Raw genomic sequence first — 23,659 nt, 5'->3', positions numbered from 1 at the left:
GATTCTATATAGTTGTGCACTCAAATTTCCAACACATAAATTTGGGCCAGTTATGTGCCTAATTTACCCCACCCCCTCCCCCCTTTTACAAAACCGCGCAAGAAGACTTTAGCATCGGCCGGCGTGCTGAATACTCTGCGCTGCTGCGATGGTCTTAGTAATTCTATGACCGTCAGTGAAGTGCAGAGCATTCAGCACACCGGCCAATGCTAAAAACCTCTTGTGCGGTTCTGTAAAATTGGGGGTTAATTGTTAAATTAGGTACCAGTTGGCCTTATGAATTAAGACTGTAATAGCCCTTAAGTGGCATTAATTTGTGCTAATTAGCAGTAATTTGTAGTTGCATGTATAATTTATTTATTTAATTTTATATACCGTTTTCCCAAGGTAGCTCAGAATTTTTCAGATATTCAAGCATTTTTTTCCCACTAAAATTAGGCACTATTCTATAAACTTAGGGCCCAATATTCAGACCGTGGTAGGCAGTCTGACTACCTCCCGCAGTCATTGGCAATCATGGATATTCAGTGCCAGAGCCACATCCAGCCATCAGCTTTGAATTTCTGTAAACCAAAATTCATCAGATGGCCAGCTAAAGCCTAGCGGCCAAAGATAGACATACTTTTTAGTTGGGTCTCTCTGGCCATGCGCCTTATCCAGCGAGTTGCTGAATATTGGCAATGGCTGACCATGTCATGCATAGTATAACACAGGAGAGTCAAATCCACAATCACAAAACGCAGATGCGAAGAAGTGGAAAAGTCCAAAGACTGGTGAACTCATAGTATTTCACAAACATCCTTTATTTCTTCAATGAAACATTCAACCTCAGGAGTCTCACAAGTCTTTATTAAAGTCAAAGAGTTCACATCCGATGACCCATTCAATCTTGCATGGCTTATGCTGTGAAAAACTCGGGGTTTTGTGGCTGTTCCTTTTTCGCCGTATGCAGTTGTGAATGGTGGCGTTTTTCACAGCATAATCCATGCAAGATTGAATGGGTCATCGGATGTGAACTCTTTGACTCTAATACAGACTTGTGAGACTCCTGAGGCAGGCCCTTTGGGCCGAAACATGTACATGTCGAGTCGTTGAATGTTTCATTGAAGAAATAAAGGGTGTTTGTGAAATACTTTGAGTTCACCAGTCTTCTTTGGATTTTTCCACTCCTTCGCGTCTATGTCATGCAACATAGTCAGTCACCGGCCAAAACACCAAACAGAATATTCAGTGGGAGAGAGTTTTAACTTGCTGCAGAGGTTAAAACTCACAGTAACAACTTTTTCAGGTAGATCAGAAGCAGAAAGCCTGTGAGAGAATCCATAGGACCCTTACATCATGAAAAAGCAAAAGGGGCAAGAGGGAGGACAAGGCTCTAGCAGCGATAATGAATGAATTATTTGCCTCAGCTAAATCGACAATTACCTAGTCATCTGGTCCAGATGGTATACTGAAGGGTACTGAAAGAACTCATACATGAAATTGCTGATCTACTGTTAGTGATCTGTAACCTGTTGTTAAAATTGTTCATTGTACCTCAAGATTGAAGGGTGGACAATGTAATGCTGATTTTTAAAAAGAGTTCCAGGGAAATTGCAGACTGGCAATACTGGCAAGGGTTCATAGTCTGTCGCATGCGAGACACCAGCGCGCTGACAATCCAGCGCTGACAATTCGGCACAAGAAAGAAGCGCGCCATGGAAAAACTTAATTTTAAAGAGCTCCGAAGCGGGGTATGAGTGGGGGAACCCTCCCCCCACACACACACACACACTTTACTGCATAGTGTTTGCGCTGCTGCTGGGGGAGGGGGGTTGGAACCCTGCATTATAGAGAAAACAGAACTTTTTCTGATTTTTTTTGGGAAAAGTTCCATTTTCTCTATAGTGTGGAGGGTTGCACCCCCCACACACCCCCTCCAATGGCAGCGCAAACACAATGCAGTAAAGTAGGGGGAGGGTTCCCCCCTACACCCCCCGTTGGAGCTCTTTAAAATGAAGTTTTCCTGTGGTGCGCTTCTTTCTTGTGCCGAATTGTCAGTGCTGGCTTGTCAGCACGCTGGTGTCTGGGGCGCGATTATCCCATCACCCTGGCAAGTCCCGGGAAAGATAGTGGAAACTATTATAAAGAATAAAATTATGGAACATATAAACAAACATTGCTTAATGGGTCAGATTTGGCATGAGTTCAGCCAAGTCTTGCCTCACCAATTTGTTTCATTTCTTTGAAGGTGTGAATAAACATGTGGATTAAGGTGAACCAGTTGACATAGTGTATCTAGATTTTCAGAAAGTTTTGACAAAGTTCCTCATGAAAGACTCCTGAGAAAATTAGAGTTGGGGAATAGGAGGCAATGTTCTATTGTGGATTAGGAGCTGGTTATTGGACAGAAAACAGAGGGTAGGGCTAAATGGCTATTTTTTCTCAAAGGAGGAGGGCGAATGGTAGAGTGCTGCTGGGATCTGTACTAGGACCGGTGCTATTTAACATATTTAAAAATGATCTGGAAATTGGAATAACAAGCGAGGTGATTAAATTTGCAGATGATAGTAAGCTCTTCAAAATTAACACATCTGAATTGCACAGGAAATTAACATCCAGAGTGCACCAGGAAATTAACACCCAAAATGCTCCAGGAAGGGGAAGGTGTGCCATTTTGCAGGAGGGAGTGGGCATCCCTCTTGCAGACCATCAGATAAAGGTATAGGGGGCATACGGGTTGGAGTTGGGGAGTGTCAGGGAGTGTTAGGGGGATGTTGGGGTGTTGGGGATTGTTAGGGGTGGAGTAGGGGAATGTTTGGTGGGGTTCGGGGGATGATGGAGCCAGCAGCAGGAGGGAGCGGGCATCCCTCCTGCCTTGGACTGTGTCGGGAGGGTTCGCCGTTGCAGGAGGAGGAATTTGGGCACTCCTCCTGCTGCCGACATTTGGGGGGAGGGCTTCGGGGGTCAATCTTAACTAGGGCTCATTTTTGGGGTATGGCTTATATTATGAGCATCTTGAAAAATAATGCTAGGCCTTATTTTCCAGTTAGGTCTTATTTTCGGTATTTGGGTTTCTGCCATATATTTGTGACTTGGATTGGCCAATGTTGGACACAGGTTACTAGGCTATATGGACCATTGGTCTCACTCAGTATGGTTATTCGTAAATTCTTATGTTCGCTCCTAAATTTAGGCACATGCATGCTAACTTAATGCTTTATTCCATAACAGAATGAACTATGCAATAGCCCATAAAGAATTGGTTCTTGCACCTAATTTTTGACATACTTTCTTAGTAACATAGTACATGACAGCAGATAAAGACCTGAATGGTCCACCCAGTCTGCCCTATAATTACATCCATTACAATGTAATGATTAATTGTCTTTTTTCTTTGTAATTTCTGGGCCATAAACCTTAGAAGGTCCATGCGATACCGTCTTTAGGTTCCAACTACTGAAGTTACCATTGAAGCTCACCCCAGCCTATCCAAACTATCTCCTTTGCCGGATTCAGACCGTGAAAATCTGCTCATTCATATTCTAATTTGAGATCCTCTATGTTCATCGTCACCTACGTTCCGTCACCTTATTCTTCTCTACCTCCTCCTTCGGTAGGGCATTCCAGGCATCCACCACCCTCTCCATGATAAAGAATTTCCTAACATTATTCTTAAGTCTACCACACACTCAACCTCAATTTATATCCTCTAGTTTTACCAATTTCCATTCTCTGGAAAAGATTTGGTTCTATATTAATACCTTTCAAATATTGAAATGTCTAATCATATCACCCCTGCCCCTTCTCTCCTCATTTTTGTCAGGTTCCTCTGGACCACTTCAAGTCTTCTTATAATCCTTGGCCAAATATGGCCTCCAAAACTGAACACAATACTCCAAGTGGGGCTTCATCGATGGCCTGTACAGGGGCATCAACACCTCCTTTATACAATGAGACCTTGTGCGAAAATAAACCATCTTTAACAGTAGCCCGTGTTGATTTCTCTTCCCGGGGTAAATTCTGAAACAAGTCACAAGCGCTAATTGACAATTCTTTCATGGCAGTTGTGTAAGACTAAACTTAGACTCCTAACTTTAGACATGAGTACTTAAACTAGCTCAATGGCTGAGTTAAATGCTCATGCCAGATTGTAGGCAGTTAAGCGCGTAAATGCTGGTTTTTGACAAACTGCGCCCGGACCTGCCTGACACAATCCTGACCAGCCATTGCCCCTCCCAGGTTCATGCCCCCTTGAAACTGCGTGCTCTGGAATTTTAGTACAAAACTTGTAGAACAGCAACCAATGGCAGTTACACAAAGAAATGCTAACTGGTGCCTATTATAGCCTATCATTGCTCATTAATACCACCAATTATCAGCTCATTAAGTTAGGCACACAACTGACTTTTAGTCTATAGCCTGCATGCTCTAATTTGCATGCTAGTTGCAAATCTGGACACGCAAACTTCAAGAATTAAGGGGTGACAAATTCCTGGATTGCTTTAAAATTGCCTCGGCTCCCAAAAAAATGCTCATATGAGGATGCAGGTTCAAGCCCAGCACTGCTCCTTGTGACTCTGGGCAAGTCACAACACTTCATTGCCCCAGGTATAATAGTCAGATTGTGAGCCCACTGGGACCGATAACAAGACATACTTGAATACCTGAATATAAACCGCTTAGGTTATAAGCTGTGTATAAAGACTAAAAATAAAATGAGTAAATACAGAGGTGTCACTTTGTTTTGTTTTTCCTCATTTTGTTTTATTTCAGTTTAACTTCCTTGGAATTGGTCAGTCAGTGAAGGAAGAAAACCTGAATGAACTTCACAGTCAAGAGTACTGTTGCCTTAGGAAAAAAAAAAATTTTATGTCGTGTAAAACTCTGGTAAACCAATAAGAACAAGGAAGCCTAAGGAATATTCTGAATGACGCTGCCACTCTAAATGCACCACAACACCCGTTTTTTTTTCCCATGGCAAGCATTAAAAATGAGCAAATTTTGAAAAGCACCGGTTCACACCACTACGATAGTTTTGTTAAGCCACTAGCAAAACCTTTTTGGGGGGTTTGTAATTGTATTGTTCAATTTCAGTTGGAAAAAAAATGTAAGCTCATATATGACTGAATTTATTACCCCATTAGGACTCTTGGCTGCTGAATTTTCAGAACAGTTAACTAAACCTCCCATCACACCGGGAGATTTTAGGCATGAGATACTTTAAAACCTTACCACGTGAAGGGAACAGAAATGAAAGCATGTACATAAAATACACAGTAATTCAAAATATGCAACGTGGAGTGGATAAGAAAATCTGTAGCACCTGTCAGCAAAGGCAATAACGAAAATGCCAATCTGAAACAGTACAGCACTAACACCTGGAAGCTGTATGAGGCTCTAAAGCACTGTGACTTTTTCCACATTAAAGAATATTTTTAAAAAGCAAAGAATTAAATGTCACTAGTATGCAAAGCACAGAGTTAAAAACAGAAGGTAACTTCTTTATGCATATTTTTCTACTGCGTCTGTTACAGAATTAGCTCCCCGAGGAACAGAACATAAGTACTGTGCTATATTTATTGCATTATAAGTCAAAGCACAACCGATATCTAAACATGGCAGATTAGAACTTTTAATCGTCATCTGATATTTTAACACCGCTACTGTTCTTGGATAACAAACACATTAAACTGGCCCCACAGTATAAAGAGCAGTGGGGATGTTTAAAGCCAGATACGGTAAAAGTGAGCTGGGTTCATTTTAAACTGGAAATAATCTTTATTTTCTTCTTGTGGCACACAAATTGTAAATTGTGACACATTTATCTTTTTTTACACACTCTATATCCCATTTTTCTGTGGAAGATCTCTGGGCTTCATGCCTCTATGATATGGGCTTGGGTGTTCATAAACTTGATCCCTAGGGAATGATAGCAGTATGAGTGCCTGAATGTAAACCACTAAGGATATAAGTGGTATATAATTACTATATATCTATATCTCGATATACGGTAAGTGGTATATAAATACTCTCTCTCTATATATATATATATATATTTATAGATATAGATATATATAGATAGATAATTGGAGGCTTGTTTTTTGGGGGTATCCTTCTTTTTTATATATCTATATCTATCTATCTATATATATAAAGGATACCCCCCAAAAAAAATACAACCCTCCAAATATACAACTTTAGATTTAGAGTCTAGAATGAAATGCTAACAAGCCCTGTCAAAAAGAATTGTATTAGTATTGCTTTTACTTACGTGTCAGAGGAACAGTTCAACCAAAGTTGAAAGGACTCTGATCCCATGGAGCAATGTGATTGCCTAAACAGCTGTTCTCAGCTGGGAAAAGAACTGCAGCCTCTCACCCGCTGGTGTAATGAAATCTTCCCAAAGTGCCTCATCTCCCGAGCATCCTCACAAGCGCACTACTGACAGCTTCCCGATACCCTCGCCCCCAGAAGTGTACATGTTTGCGTCAGCCTGAACGAGCCCTGCCACAGTACCGTGCGTCTGCACACCTTCCATCGGGGCACTCTTTGCAGGAATGTGCCGGGCATCGAGACAATAGATGCTGTACCTCGGAGACAGCTCAACACTGTGTTTTCAAAATTAAAACGAGCAGCCACTTCATTCTGCTCTTCTTTGTGTACTGACTGCCTTGTAGGTTGGCACGGCCACCCCCCCCCCCCTCCTCATCAACATGTGTACACAGAAAATGGCAACTTTTGATATTTCAAGTCCATAAATAAGCACAATGAAAGTTATAAATAATTGTCCTCGCTCCGCTCCCCCCCCCCCCCAGATATATATATATTTTTTTTTTTTTTTTTAAAAAAAAGGAAAACACAAAGAAAATGCTACAAGAGGCAGTGACAGGGTCTCATAAGAACTCTGACAGTAATGGGCACTCTTGAACAGAAAGAAGCCATTCAATTAGAAATCATTTACTGAAATTGTAGGGCTGTCAAAGGTTTGGCTTGCAGCTGCCGTTCCATCAAGGCAGACTGCAGCTCATGTCAGTGTGCACTTCTTTTTAACCCCCTCATTTGACAACCAGTTAGCGGCTCTCAGCCATCTGAGGTTCACTGTACTTAACAATGACCATCTGGTGTGGAGAATACAGTAAATTATGACTAATACTGTGCAGAAAGGATATCGATTGATCTGCAAATCTGATCTTGCTACTAACAAAATGAATTCTCTTTGTATGGTAAATGGGAATAGTGCTGAAAGAACCCTCTTCCCCCCAGCGAAAACAAATTTGCTTTCCTTTCCTCCTGCTGCCCTCCTACGTATGTGGCCCATGTCTCTGTTCTCACTGGTTCAGCACAGGTTCCCTGAAATGCGACTGTAGAGCTGAAATGTGTACTATGGTTGCAGGTAGGTTTGGAGGAGTCATAAGTAGTTCAGAATGGTCCATTCACTTCTAGCTCCCGAATGGGACGATTCATCGTAGCCAGTTTATTGTAGGACGTTTCATCGCAGCCACGCTGAATCATTTGGGAGAGAACGGCTTGTATCTGCCCGTGAGAAGGGAGTGGGTATGGTTTGGGGTGTGCGAGAAGTATAGGGGTTATAATTTGAGGGTGGGGTGGGGGCATTGTCCCGCCAAACTAGACAGCATTGTTCACATCATATCTTACCCAATTCAGGTATACCCTGGTCTAACCATGGAATGGGACAATTGAGGCCCTGCAGCTTTCCTTACCTGGTGCCCCTCCCTCCCCCGATGCAATCTTTCTACCAGGATGCATGAGAGGGAGAGAAGCCGTGATGGAGGGGATGGGGGCACTGGAGAAGGAAAGCTGCGGGAGTAGTGGTGGGTGACCTCAGGTGGCAGTTTGATAGGAGGCGAGATGCTGAGCCGGGGAGAGTGGAAAAGAGAAGCAGAGAAGGCAGGAACCATGGGGAGGAGAGACTAGCCATTGTAATTCTATGACGATTCATCCCAGACGATTCAGTGCTGAAAGGGCCACGCTGAATCATTCTAGACCCATGCTTCTATACAGCTGAAATGTGTACTATGGTTGTAGCTAGGTTTGGAGTTATAAGGAGTTTAGAATGGTCCTTTTAACTTTCAGTCCTATCCCATTAGACCATTGGTTCCCAACCCTGTCCTGGGGGACCCCCTAGCCAGTCAAGTTTTCCTAATGAATATGCATGAGAAAGATTTGCATACCTGTAACTTCCATTATATGCAAATCTCTCTCATGCCTATTCATTAAGGATATCTTGAAAATCCAACTGGCTGGGGGTCCCCCAGGACAGGCTGGGAACCACTGCATTAGACCCTAGGAACCTTCTCTGGGGAAGTTTTGGGTGTCAAGGGAGTGAGTGGGGGGATGGAGCAAAGGATCGGAGAGGGGGGATTGGTTCGGGAAGCTGGAGGATGAGAACAAGAGCAGGGATGGTTGAGGAATGAAGCAAGGGAATCGGATGAGGGATTGGATCGGTGACCCTGAAGTTATGTGGATACCAGACAGAATTCAGTGTCGGCACCTGTATAGCTAAGCAGTGAAAGACAGGACAGCCTTTTGGGTCCTATCAGGCTGCTTAGCTATACAGACACTAGCAATGAATATGGCCTGTACCTGCATAAGTGCCAACTCTATCCCGACACTGGCCAGATTTTGATTGTGTGGTCTGAGCCAATATTCAGTGGCATTGCCCAGTTAAATGGCACTGAATACTTGTGGCCTGCCAACTTGGCATCGTCTAAACCAGAGATCTCAAAGTCCCTCCTTGAGGGCCGCAATCCAGTCGGGTTTTCAGGATTTCCCCAATGAATATGTATTGAAAGCAGTGCATACACATAGATCTCATGCATATTCATTGGGGAAATCCTGAAAACCCGACTGGATTGCGGCCCTCAAGGAGGGACTTTGAGATCCCTGGTGTAAACAGACAGGAGACTTTCAACCTACATTTTTAAGTCGCCATTCCAAATTTTTCATAGCAATGTATAAGAACGTGCGTTGGTAGGGCTAGTGTCAGTTAGGGCACTGGTCTTTGACCAGATGGCCACCACATGAGCGGACTGCTGGGCATGATGGACCGCTGGTCTGACCCAGCAGCGGCAATTCTTATGTTCTTAATAATAATTAAACTGCAGTTTGGAACATTCTAGATCAGGGGTCTCAAAGTCCCTCCTTGAGGGCCGCAATCCAGTCGGGTTTTCAGGATTTCCCCAATGAATATGCATGAGATCTATATGCATGCACTGCTTTCATTGCATATTCATTGGGGAAATCCTGAAAACCCGACTGGATTGCGGCCCTCAAGGAGGGACTTTGAGATCCCTGTTCTAGATGAACATGGAAGAGTAGCCTAGCAGTCACAGCTGGGGGGCTGAGAGCCAAGGAAACTCTTTGCGCACTTGGGCAGATCGTTTAACCCTCCATTACTTCAGGTACGGGCTCTACATTTAACATATATTAAAACATTTTAATTCCAGTTGGTAATCGTAGGGCTTGCATTATTTAAAGTTTGTTAACCAGTTAACATATGGAGGAGTGGCCTAGTGGTTACAGCTGCAGCCTCAGCACCCTGAGGCTGCAGGTTTGAGTTTGGTGCCTTTCCTTGTTAGAGAAAGACATGGGGACAAATTTGTCCCTGTAGGAACTCAATTTCCCCGTCCCCGTGAGTTTTGTCGCTGTCCCTGTCCCATTCCTGTAAGCTCTGCCTTAACTGCACAAGCCTCGAACACATGGTTTTAAAGTGCTCACACTTGAAGAATGTTTGTAAACTGCAACTCAGCCTCCACTATGCCGAAACTTAGGGTTACCAGACGTCTGGATTTCCCCGGACATGTCCGGGGGTCTGGACAGCTTTTCAAAACCCGGCACTTAGTCCGGGTTTTGAAAAGCTTCCTTGAAATCGCATTGGGCAGGAGGGCATCCGCGCATGCGTGGATGCCACGGGACGATATCACACACATGACATCACCGCATAGATGCCCTCCTGCTCATGCGTAGATGCCCTCCTGCTTGACATGAGCAGGCAGCGGGGGGCAAGGCTGGGCCTAGGGTGAGATTGGGGGCGGGACTGGGTTGTAATGAGGTGGGGATGGGAGAACTGGCGGGGTCTAGAGGCCCAGATTTTACTAAAGTAAAATCTGGTAACCCTACCTAAACTCTACCCCTAAACATGACTACTAGAATCGAACAGAAGTACATGCATTCTTGTCACTGAGCATACTGATACACACAGTATGATAAGAGGCACATACACTGGCATAACGTGTAAAACAAACAAACCTCAAAAGACCTATATAAAATTATCCTCCATATGATTAAGGCACTGCATGAGTTAGGTCCTGCCTTTGTTCTAATTACATGGGAATAAATTCTTGTTGCAATCTGACAATGAGGCAATGGATAAGTGAAAAGGACTTCAGATTTGGTAAAGGGGAACATTTCGGGGATTAAAAGGATAGAGAGATGTTTTACAGATTTTTAAAAAAAATTTACTTATTTGCATTTCAAAACAAAATTCACAAGAATCCACTTGTTACAGTAATTCAGAATACAATCTAAATAGGTAATCGAAATCCCCTCTAGGGATTCAAGACAAAGTTAGACAAGTTCCTGCTGAACCGGAACGTACGCAGGTAGGGCTAGTCTCAGTTAGGGGTGCTGGTCTTTGACCTAGGGGCCGCCGCATGAGCGGACTTTTGGGCACGATGGACCACTGGTCTGACCCAGCAGCGGCAATTCTTATGTTCTTATGTAAAACATATGAACTTAAACTAGAAGAAACAATCTCCATTAAGACAATTAACAAAAAAAAAGAAAAATATCAATATCTTTCATACTCTTCCTTAGACCTCCGAAACACTACCTAAGAAGAAGTAAGAAATTAAATGAGACAAGGAGGTTTTCTTTATAAGGGGTAAATTAATTTCAATTATAGGAAAAGACTTAACGTGTCATGCCGGTCCAAAAAATTTTTAGTACTTTTTTTGTGTCCAAAAAATTCTGGAGTTGCTCTGGAGCAAAAAAGACATACTTAGTACCGGCATACTTGATTTGGCATTTACAAGGGTAACTAACCCCGTCTTCTACAAAACCGCGCTAGCAGTTTCTAGAGTGGAGAGCCGCGCTGAATGGCCCGCGCTGCTCCCGATGCTCATAGGAACTCAATGAGCGTCAGGAGCAGCGCGGGCCATTCAGCATGGCTCTCCGTGCTAAAAATCGCTAGCGCGGTTTCGTAGAAGAGGGGGTAAGTAAAAAGGTAGCTCCCATTTTTATTGCTTCCTCTTGCATAACCAAGACTAACTTTCTACGATTTTGAGTAGCTTTAGTAACATCGGGGAAGATCCAGACTTTTTGTTCCAAAAATAAAGAGTGAAGAGATCAAAAATAAGCTTTCATAATCATATTTAAGTCCTGTTCAAAGACTAAGGAAATCATCAGTGTTCCTCTAAATTCAATTTCCTCCTGGGACCTCTCTAATATTTGAGTTAAATAATTCAAATCCATAGGTTGTGCTGTGGCTATATCAGGTAATGTCTCTGTTCTTCTTGGTAAATAGTAAATTCTATTTGTTGGAAGTATCATATCAGAGGAAATTTTCACATTTTCCATGAGGTATTTTTTAAATATGTCCAGGGGTGTAGTTAAAGCTGACTTAGGAAAATTTAATAGACGTAGATTAAGCTGCCTATTAAAATTCTCAATTTTTCTTTGTAGAAAAAGTACTATATTAGCTGAAACATTTTGTAAAGATGAAATTTCTTTATTAATTTGATCAAATTTCTAATTTGTTTCCAACTTTATATTCTGTACTGAAATAGATAAGTCATCCATTTTACTCACAACTGTTGATATATCGCCAATGGATTTTGTTACCGTAACTTCCAATTTTTGGAGCACTCTCCAGATATTAGGCAATGTTGCCAGTGAGGAGTCGACTCCCTCCGCTCCTTGAACCGATGTTGTCTCGGCTTCCTGGACTGTGTGGTGCCCCTCACTGCAGGATTGCTTCGGGCTCATTGGCTTTTCTGCGCTCTCGCCTCCCATGTCTTCCTGCGCCGGGTTAGGCGGAAATCGTACTATTGGGGGAGATAATGATGTCTTGAATCCCGTGGCTCAGATGGTTCCTTTCAGCGGTACAACTACCAGGTTTTTCCTCCCCCTGCTGCTACCGGCAAAATCGTGAAGAACTGGTCAATCTGTGTTTAGATGAGTGTGGAGAGGTCCAACTGGACGCTGGTAACCCAGATGTGATGAAAAACCAATGTATAATAGAGTAAACACTTTCAACACTGAATGTGAAGATGTCCAAAAATGTAAGACAGGAACAGCATAGATCTAACTCAATCCAAAAAATGAAGGAAAAAGCCTCAGAAAGGGCCCCTCCCACCTCACCAAAACGGCTCAAAGAGGTGGTCGAGCGTTCACCTCACTGGACAACACCTTTGCGCTTACTGTGGGGCATCACTGAAAATTTCTCCAAAAGGAGAAAAAGAAACAGAATTTGAAGAAATATAGCAAGGCAAGACGGAACTCAAGTTCTTGGCTGTTTTCACGCCGCCACCATCTTGCCTCTCCCTCGTGTTTTACATATTTAAAATATGAATAAGTTAGAGCAGCATTTCCCAAGCCTTTGGCCAATTTGATCCCTTTTTAACATTTAAACATCAGATGATCCAAACAAACAATAGCATACCTTCATCTCTCCTTACTGGAGAGGTAGCCTAATGATTAGAGAAGGGAGGGGAGCTAAAAACCGGGGGGTGGGGGCAGTTTCAAAATCTGCTACAGCTCCTTGAGACCTTGGATAAATCACTTAACTTACTATTACCTTAAACAGAAACAGACTGTGAGCCCTTTGGGGACAAAAAATTAGGTACTGGCATTGGCTTTGAGCTACTACTGAAAAAGGCATGAGCTAAATCCAAAATCCCTTTCCATCCTGACTCACCCACAGTGGAAAATCGGCAGCTATAGCAACAGCAGTCAGTGCAGGAGCTATGAATCACACACTCTGAGCTCTCCCCACTGGTTTCTAGCCTAACTAAGAGCTCTCGCTCATCAAAGGAGAGTGAATGCTTACAGGCCCCACACTGACTGCTGCTTCCTATTTTCTTCTGTCCCTATCCACTGATTTTGTTGCTCCCATAATCTGGGATTCCCCCGTAAGGAACAGGATAGAGAAAGCGATATTATTAGGCCAACATAGTACCTTAAAGGTATAATAAGGCATAAAGAGCAAACCTTTCCTTTCTTTTTTAAATTTTTTGAGAATTTTCATAAAAAACTTGAAAAAGCAATTTTTTCAAGTAGACAAATGAGGTCACAGAGCAGGGGTGTCAAAGTCCCTCCTGGAGGGCCGCAATCCTAGTTCCGCCCATCCCCGCCCCCAAGCCCCAACCCCACTGCCTGCTCTTGTCGGGCAGGGAGGAAGTCCGCGCTTGCGCGGACTCTTAAGCGATGATGTCACGCGTGGACTTCCTCTCTTCCCGACACAGCTTTTCAAAACCCGGACAAAGTGCTGGGTTTTGAAAAGCCGTCCGGGGAAATCTGGATATCTGGTAGCCCTAATCAAGTTAACCCTCTGTGATAGGGGTGTCAGAGTCCCTCCTGGAGGGCCGCAATCCAGTCGGGTTTTCAGGATTTCCCCAATGAATATGCATGAGATCTATGTGCATGCACTGCTTTTATGGTATGCTAATAGATCTCATGCATATTCATTGGGGAAATCCTGAAAACCCGACTGGATTCCGGCCATCGAGGACCGGAGTTGCCCACCCCTGGTATAGTCTGTTAAGTGGCATTTAGCACCTATGCTAAAATTTTAGCCTATAATATCACCAAAATCCAACCTTTCCTTTCTGAGCACACTACCAAAACCCTTATCCAGACTCTTATCACTTCTCATCCAGATTACTGCATCTTGCTTCTCACAGGTCTTCCACTAAACCAGGGGTGTCAAAGTCCCTCCTGGAGGGCCGCAATCCAGTCGGGTTTTCAGGATTTCCCCAATGAATATGCATGAGATCTATGTGCATGCACTGCTTTTATGGTATGCTAATAGATCTCATGCATATTCATTGGGGAAATCCTGAAAACCCGACTGGATTGCGGCCCTCCAGGAGGGACTCTGATACCCCTATCACAGAGGGTTAACTTGATTAGGGTTATCAGATGTCCAGATTTCCTCGGACGGCTTTTCAAAACCCAGCACTTTGTCCGGGTTTTGAAAAGCTGTGTCAGACAGAGAGGAAGTCCGCGCGTGACATCATCGCTTAAGAGTTCGCGCATGCGCGGACTTCCTCCCTGCACGACAAGAGCAGGCGGTGGGGTTGGGGCTTGGGGGGCGGGGATGGGCGGAACTAGGTGGAAAAGTCAGGTCGTCCAAGTGCCGATAATCGAAATGGGGTTTAGACATCTAAAAGCATCTTAGGCCTTTTCACTGCCGCTATAAACCCAGAGTGAAAAGGGATGTTTTTCGAGGAGTGGTTAGGGCAGGAGGTGGGCGGGATGTGGACTGACCTAGACTCAGTCATCTTTCTGCGATAATCGAAAGTTTAACGAGACTGCCTAGATGGAATTTATACATTGTGACTTAGGTGATCTAAAAACATATCTAAGTGCCCAGAAGGTATCCAAAGTGACCAAATAACCACTTCAGGGACAAAGTACAGGCCCCCACATACTCCCCTAGTGATCATTGCCCCCCACCCTAAAAATCAGAATAAAAAAATACATACCTGCCCCAGAACATCAACACCTGGTATAGAAAAGCCTAGTAGAGCAGCACAGAGGTGGCTTCAGTAGTCTGGGGGTGGGCTAGTGAACCATAGAGAGGAGGACCCAGGCCCATAAGCCACTCTAACCACTATATTCATGGTGAAAATGTTAACCCACCAAAACCCTACTGTACTGCCATACAGGTGGCACCTGCATCCATAAGGACTACTGAGGTGGTAGATAGGTGGGTATAGTAGGTTTTGGGGGGCTCATCATGACTATAAGGGAGTTATAGTGAGATGTTTATGTAGCACCCTTTTTATGAAGTTCACAACAGTGCCCTGTAAGGTGCCCCACTACTCTGTTGCCATGTCTGGATAGCCAATTCATCACTTTGCTGACCCTTCCCATGTTCAAAAGGCATGTTATAGGCATTTTTGACTTGGACAAATTTTTGGATGAGAATGTGGTATAAAGATAGACAACTTGGCGGTTTGGACAATCAAACGGCTAGACGTAGAAGTATACGATTCTTGGGAAAAAAATATTTTGGACATATTTTTTGAGAATGAACTTTGGGCATTTCTGACTTTGGCCAACTAGCGTTCTAGGCCCAAAACAGACTTAGACGTTTTTCTTTATTATGCCGCTCCATGTTATTGAGTAGAGAATGACACGGTGAAAAAATTGGTCCACGTCACCGCCCCGTCCCCGTCTCACCATCCTCTGCACCGCCCCGTCACCGCCATTCCCTTCACCGCCCCGTCACCGCCACTGCCACCCCATTCACTGCCCCGTCACCGCCACTGCAACCCCATTCACCGCCCCGTCACCGTCACCGCTGCATATATAAAAGCCTCAAACGGGTACGATTTTAAATACTTTTCTTTATTTACGTATAAAGGAAACATTCTTTAAAACTTTAAAACTTTAAAACTTAGTTAAATATTAGTTAATAACTATACAAAAACAAACACGACATGTACTTTTAATGCTTACAATGTTAGCCTACATGGTAAGTAGACGCGGCCGCTGTACCTAATCGCGGCAAAGATCTCCCTGCCGTGATTAGCATAGTGACCGCGGCTACGGCTGCAAGTCTCCCCTCCCCCAGCGATCACGGCAGGAGGGCACCCAACCCCTCCTGTAGACCCCCCCCAACGGCCCTCCTGACAATCGCAGCAGAAGGGTACCCAACCCCTCCTGCCGGTCCTCCCAATGGCCTCCCCTAAGATCGCCGGCAGGAGGGTACCCAAACCCTCCTGCTGGAGCCCCCCTGACGATCGCAGCAGGAGGATATCCAACCCCTCCTGCCAGCTCCCCAACAGCCCCCCTATGATCACTGGTAGGAGGGTGCCCAACCCCTCCTGCCGGCCCCCCCAACGGCCCCCTATATCGCCAATAGGAGGGTACCCAACCCCTCCTGCTGGACCCCCCCCCCAACGAACCCTCCCACCCCGGAACCCCCTTAGTCTTACTTTCCAAGTTGGACCGGACGGCTCCTCACACGTATGGCCAGCAGGCTTGCCTCCGGCCAAATGAGGCGGGCCCGCCCCTACCCTGCCCAACCCACAGGATCCTAGGGCCTGATTGGTCTAGGCACCTAAAGCCACTCCCGCTATAGGAAGGGCCTTAGGTGCTTGGGCCAATCAGGCCCTAGGATCCTGTGGGTTAGGCAGGGGAGGGGAGGGGCGGGCCCGCCTCATTTGGACGGAGGCAGGCCTGCTGGCCAGACGAGCGAGGAGCTGTCCGGTCCAACTTGGAAAGTAAGACTAAGGGGGTTCCGGGGTGGGAGGGTTCGTTGGGGGGGGTCCAGCAGGAGGGGTTGGGCACCCTCCTATTGGCGATATAGGGGGCCGTTGGGGGGGCCAGCAGGAGGGGTTGGGCACCCTCCTACCAGTGATCATAGGGGGGCTGTTGGGGAGCTGGCAGGAGGGGTTGGATATCCTCCTGCTGCGATCGTCGGGGGGGCTGTTGGGGTAGGCAGGAGGGGATGGGTACCCTCCTGCCGCGATCGTTGGGGAGGGCTGGTTCTGTCGGCATGAAGGGCTGAGCACCTTCCTGCCGGCGATCGTCGGGGGGGGGGGCGGGTTCTATTGGCAGGAAGGGTTGATCTGACAAATGAGGAGCCAGTATATTGGGGGGCGGAGTCAATGCGGCAACGTGCAAGTTGGATCGAGAGTTGGAGGAGACAGACAACATGGCGGAGACATCAAACACCCGGTCACGAACACGGTGAAACACAGGTAAATAGCGGTTCCTAGAAGGGGGTACATTGGCCTGCGGGGACAAATCTTTTCACCGTTTTTGCGGGCAGTGAAAACTTTTGTCCCCGTGTCTGCGGCGATTTGGCTTTGGAGTCTCCATAACCCGCAGCCAAACCGCAGCCACGCCGCAGCTGCCTGCGGGGATCACTCCCCGTGTCATTCTCTATTATTGAGCTCTATGTCCTACCAACATTTTAGGAAGCAATTGAAAACATATTTATTTTCTAAACTTTACTGAAATATTTTATTCAATTGTTTTATTTCTTAATTTTTGTGAACCACATAGAATTTACTAGTTATGCGGTTTAGAAATTGATTTTTATATTATGTTATGCTTTTGTTTCAAAACTGCTTTATTGGTACAGTAACTAGACACATGTTTCGGCTCAACCGGCCTGCCTCATGAGTCTACAAATCATTGACACACAAAAAATAAAAGGTATTAAAAATATTGTGAATGACAATATACATACATATCTATAAAAACATATCAATAAAACCAAACTAATAAAGATAAACCACATGAATAAAAAATATTTAAAATTATCTAAACCAACAAAAAAGATGCTAGAATAGATTAATAATAATAATAATAGCTTTATTTATATCCCGGCATACCTTTTCAGTTCAAGACAATATACAACAAGAGGAGCTGTAAGGACAGCGAAGTTACATCAGTTAGATTTGGGAGGGATAGATAGACAGATAGCCAACTGGGAGACAAGGGAGAAGGAATGTGTAAGAATGGAGAATAATGTGTGTACACATGAATAGAGAAATCATACATATCAACAAAAACTCAAACTCAGTAGTATGTAGATGGGCAAACAAACATCTGAGTTTAGGTTAATGTGCCAATGATTACAGTTTACAGTCAGACTATAAATCTATATGGCCTACGATTCTGAGGCTTTTCTTATAAAATATTATACTACAGTATCTAATGCTAATCTAGAAAGTGGGTTTTTGATATATATATTTCTGGCATGCACTAATGTTGCCATTAGCACATGGGCCTTTATCTGTCAATTGTATGTGGTAAGGGCTCAAAAGTATAAACAAACTAACTTGGCTCCACTAACTAATTAGCACGGACACCACCCCACTCTCCAGCTTCCAACACACCCCTCAGGCAAAAAAAATGTATCTTTTAGCATGTGGGTAGTGCACACATATCGGGATTCCCGCATTAGTGCTTACTGCAGCTTGGTAAAAGGACCTCTTAGTGACCAAAAAGTGAAAATAGCATAAATCAGCTCGAATATAAACTCGAGGTAAAATTTTTCCCCAAAAAATGGTTGACTCACATATAAACCAATGGTTTATATTCAAGTACCAGTACCGTGGCAATAGTGACCCCCATCCTCCCTTACCTGCTGTCCTGTCTTCCGGCTCTGCAGCTAAACAGTGAGCCAATCTTCCCCCTTTTCCCGGACCCACCATGGGCTTCCAGTACTGCCCTGGTGGTCCAGTGGTGCAACCAGACAGGCAGCCAGTTCGCCCACCCTTCCCGGACCCACTGTGGGCCTCCAGTGGTGCTGCCAGACAGCCAGTCCACCCCCCTCCCGCATCCACCACAGGCCTCCAGTACTGCCCTGGTAGTTCAATGGTGTGGAGAGCTGGAGATTCCACCAATCCCTCCCTCCAACCCTAGCTAACTTGCCTGTCCCCTCCCCTTCCTTCCCCTCCCAGTCCCCCTGCAAGCCTACCTTAGGTCCCCAGTGGTCCAGTGGCAGCACATGAGCGATTCCTTTATGCTCCTGCACATCAGTCTCCATAGTAGAGAAAAAAAAAAAAAGGCTGCCGCGAGATAACTGATGAAGTTTTGAATAAAGATCCCACCTGGAAAAGCATCTCATCCCTTTCCTATTTCTTTTAATTGTGTTTTAAATGCTTTGCATATATTAGTTTAACACAGTGGTCTCAAACTCGTGGCCTGGGGGCCACATGTGGCCCACCAGGTACTATTTTGAGGCCCTTGTTATGTTTATCATAATCACAAAAGTAAAATAAAAGTTTCTTGATCATATGTCTCTTTAGCTATAAATTACAATATTATTATTAAGACTTAGCCAAAAGGACTAAAGAAGACTGCAAAATTTTACAAAGGGACCTGAACAAACTAGGGGAGTGGGCGATGAGATGGCAGATGAAGTTCAATGTAGAGAAATGTAAAGTCTTGCATGTAGAAAACAGAAATCCGAGGTACAACAATGGGAAGGCTGGTAATGGGAGAAAGTAGCCTAGAGAAGGACTTGGGGGTACTGGTAGACAAGACAATGAAACCGTCGGCACAGTGCGCAGCAGCCTCTAAGAAGGCGAACAGAATGCTAGGTATTATCAAGAAAGGTATTACAACCAGAACAAAAGAAGTTATCCTGCCGTTGTATCAGGCGATGGTGCGCCTGCATCTGGAGTACTGTGTCCAATATTGGTCGCCATACCTTAAGAAGGATATGGCGATACTCGAGAGGGTTCAGAAAAGAGCGATGAGATTGATAAAAGGTATGGAAACCTTTCATATGCTGAAAGATTGGAGAAACTTTCGAAGACTACAAGAACGAGAGGGCTTTCGGATAAATTCAGAGGAGACAGATTCGGAACCAATGCTAGGAAGTTCTTCTTCACCCAGAGGGTGGTGGATACCTGGAATGCGCTTCCACAGGGCATGGGTTTCAAGAAAGGATTAGATGTTTTCCTGAAGGAAAAGGGGATTGAAGGGTATAGATAGAGGATTAATATGCAGGTCCTGGAGCTGATGGGCCGCTGCATGAGCGGACTGCTGGACATGATGGACCTCTGGTCTGAACCAGCAGAGGCACTGCTTATGTTCTTATGAAAGATTTATAAACTATAAAGAGTTTTACCTCATGTAAAATTGTCATTTCTTTAATAAGACATTAACTATTTTTTCTGAGGCCCTCCAAGTACCTACAAATTCAAAATATGGCCCTGCAAATGGTTTGAGTTTGAGACCACTGGTTTAACAGATTTTAGTCTTTATTCGTGAGACTATCCGGGCAGTGCCAGAGTGGTCCAGGGGTAGATTATGGACAGAGCCAAGCATTTTAATTGTTGAAATTATGATTTGAAAATGCCTGTATTGATATTATGATTTAATAATGTTTGTTTTTGATATTGTATTATTTTTCCTTGGGGGGGATAGGAAATTTATGTATGTTTGTCCATTGTTTGTCAAAGCAGAAACCAGGAGAAAAACCTCCACACACACAATCAGAACCAACAACAACAGTGGAGGTTCAAGAACGATGGTGTGCAATTTTATTCAACGAATCATAGTCTTGTGCGGCGGCTCAACACGCATGTGTTTCGGCCTCTACGGCCTGCTTCAGGAGCCTCTGAAACTCACAATCACAATTTCTCATATAATTAAGAAACTGAAGATTCAAAGTCACTGGGGAAAATAAATCGTAGAAGTCCAGATGCACACGTATTTGGCGTGTGCAGTGTGCACCTGGACTTTGATTGATTTTCCAAGTGACTTTGAATCTTCAGTTTCTTAATTATATGAGAAATTGTGATTGTGAGTTTCAGAGGCTCCTGAAGCAGGCCGTAGAGGCCGAAACACATGCGTATATCTGGATTTAAAAAGTCTGTGGTGGCCAGTGTTTCAGAAATGTTGTCTGCCATGGGATCAATATTGGCCACAGTATGTGTATCTGGTAGCATATACAGCAAGCACAGCCATTTTATCCTCCCCCCCCCCAAAAAAAAAAAAAAAGAAAAGAAAAAGAAAAATCCACTTAAAGAGCTGCACCATTCAAGGCTTTCTACATATGTAAGCTGCAGATTTTGTAACTTACATGTGTGAACAATAGATTTTACAAAACCTTACATCCAAGGACAGCCAATAAAAGACCCAAGGTCCAAAACTCACATTTTTTTTCCTTTTTTGAACTAGCTTTGTACACCAAAGAGGTAATTCGACAGGGAGCAGATCAGCCAGATGATATGCAGAAAACCTTTATTCTATGGAAGACAAATAACACACACAAGATCTGACACCGGCTGCCTGAGGGACTCAGAAGAAACCAAGTAGTGTCTTCCACAGAATAAACTCTCCCTTTTACTAAGCCCGGAGCACTAAATGCTCTGACACTGCTCTGAAACTCATAAAATTCCTAAACACATTGGAGCAGCATCAGAGCATTTAGCACCCCGAGTTGTGGTAGAAGCCTATACGGCGGCTTAGTAAAGAGGACCAAAGTTTTTTTTTGCAAATTCTTGTTTAGCTGATCTGCTCCCTGTCGCCATTGCTTTGGATTCTGCAGAATGCCTGCCCTGTCAGGGTAACAACAAAGAAGTAAGTCTGATTTTCCTCCTCAATCACTCATCCAAACAAGTCATTAGGTGACAGCTCTGCATGCCTCAGAGCAAGCTGTAAATACCAAAGGGGAAATGCTTTGAAGTATACATATATTTCCATTCATAGGATATATACATTTCTCCCCGGATTCTATATATGATGTCCAAATTGCGTGTTCATCTTAATCCAAATTGCGTGTTCATCTTAATTATCCAAATTGGGCATTAATAATTCTTGCGGTTGGCTTCAATTATGATCTGTGGTTGTATCTTGTTAAGCACTATTCTATAAAGAACTGTGCGCAAATCTTTTAGTGTGCAACTCAAAAGGGGGATGCATGGGTGGGTCAGAGACATTCACTAAAGATGCATGCTGTATTACAGAATTTGAAGGGTTCGCATCTAACTTATGCACCAGGATTTACACCTGGTTTTAGCTGAAGCATCATTCACTGAATCTAGTCCAACCAACCCCCCCCCCCCCCATTTCAAATCTGTACATAGAAACATGATGGCAGATAAAGGTCAAGTGGCCCATCCAGTTTGCCCATCCTCAGTAACCATTATCTCTTCCTCTATGAGATCCCACGTGCCTATCCCAGGTTTTCTTGAATTCAGACACATTCTCTGTCTCCACCACCTCTTCCAGGAGACTGTTCCACGCATCTACCACCCTTTCTGTAAAAAAAGTATTTCCTTAAGAATACTCCTGAGCCTATCACCTCTTAACTTCATCCTATGACCTCTCATTCCAGAACGTCCTTTCAAATGAAAGAGACTTGACTCATGCGCATTTACGCCACGTAGGTATTTAAACGTCCCTATCAAAACTCCCCTCTCCTGCCTTTCCTCCAAAGTATATAGATTGAGATCTTTAAGTCTGTCCCCCATACGCCTTATGATGAAGACTACGAACCATACACATATAACAAATGTCTCTTCTAAAATCACTGAAGCTGAAATCAACTCGCGTTTTGCAAACTCTTCTAAAATCACTGCTTCCCTGTTTGACAGTACAGTATATGTAAATGGCATGTTTTACATGTGTAAGCCTTCCAACACAGCCTCCTACACAGGTGGTCCACACAAACAAACAGCAGATTTATGACCTGAAATGCCCAATCTAAACAGAGATTCAGTAGTGCCATTTAAATGGATAATGCTGCTGAATATATGCATGGTTTGAAACTATCTAAATTAGAGACGTTCCAAATTATATGTTTTCTGTGCAGCTGAGTATCAACCTCTGTGTATACATCTAAAAAAAACATGTAGATAGAGCAGACTGTGGGCTTTGTTTACCAAGTCTTTCTCTCCCTCCCACAGGCCCAGACTGTGAGATATTATTCTCTTCATTTGCTATGGGGGCATAGATTCTAGAAAGTTGATAAGGCACTTGTTCCTACCTTTACCAGTTGGTCTGTCTTCTCCCTGTGCTGTGCCTGGGCGAGGGCCTCATCTGTGCTGCTTCTTTTCAGAGTGGCTGCGCTGACATTTGGCACGTTGCTGAAATCTGAGTGTTCAAAAAGAGAGAATACTTTCATTGGAAGCCCTTGGAAGTTAAACATTATAAATGGGCGCCTTCTTATGCCGTGCTGTGAGATCTCATTCTATGACAACAGCCCAGGACTGGATTCTATTATAGAATACAAGAGTAATAAGGTATTGGTGCATCTTGCCTTCAAGCACCCTTAGTTATGCCACACCTGGCGTATTTGTGGGATTTTAAATGCAATGAGGAGACATGCAACTTGCAGTTTCATGTATAACTTGGTGCTTCACCCACATGCATGTGCCCCCCACTTTTGAATTTGCATGCTACACTGCCCTGACAAGCCAGAAAACAGTAACTTAAATTTATGTCAAAAACTGAGCTAACTCACTAGATGCCCTTAATTACTGTGCATTTTTTACTATGGAAGCCATTCATTTATTAGGATTTATTTACCATCTTTTTGGAGGAATTCCACCCAAAGCAATGTACAAGTCAAACATAAGCAACAGACAATTACAGCAGTAAACATATTCAAATAACTGTACAAGGGATGGCATGGCATGCTATATTACTGCGATGCCACCCCCCACAACCTCCCCAGAACCTCCTCGTATGTTGCTCACCTTAGGGCATGAGTTCTCAACCCCATTCTCAAGTCAGTCTGATTTTTAAGATATCCACAATGAACTTGTATGAGGTAAATTTGCGTGCACTGCCTCCTTTGTATGCAAATCTATTTCATGTTTATTCATTATGGATATCCTGAAAACCCATCTGGCTAAGTGTGGCTGAATCTTACTGTTACTTATGAGAATGGAAGGATTCTACAAACTGTTGAAACCTTGGCACCAGATGCTCATATTTCTACAATGGAATGTTTATT

At 43.9% G+C, this 23,659-nt stretch overlaps 1 protein-coding gene across 1 annotated transcript in view; it reads right to left on the bottom strand.

Moving 5' to 3' along the window:
* The window catches only part of TIAM2 (TIAM Rac1 associated GEF 2), a 296,813-nt gene that overhangs the window by 84,897 nt on the left and 188,257 nt on the right, over positions 1-23,659 (bottom strand). Inside the window, exon 14 of the mRNA XM_033937889.1 lies at positions 22,688-22,794. Within this exon, the coding sequence (XP_033793780.1) occupies positions 22,688-22,794 (107 nt within the window). The remainder of the gene's footprint in view (positions 1-22,687; positions 22,795-23,659) is intronic.

This window comes from Geotrypetes seraphini, chromosome 3, assembly GCF_902459505.1.
Source record: "Geotrypetes seraphini chromosome 3, aGeoSer1.1, whole genome shotgun sequence".
In the NCBI taxonomy this organism is placed as follows: Eukaryota; Metazoa; Chordata; class Amphibia; order Gymnophiona; family Dermophiidae; genus Geotrypetes; species Geotrypetes seraphini.
This window is presented reverse-complemented; position numbering and strand designations above follow the sequence as displayed.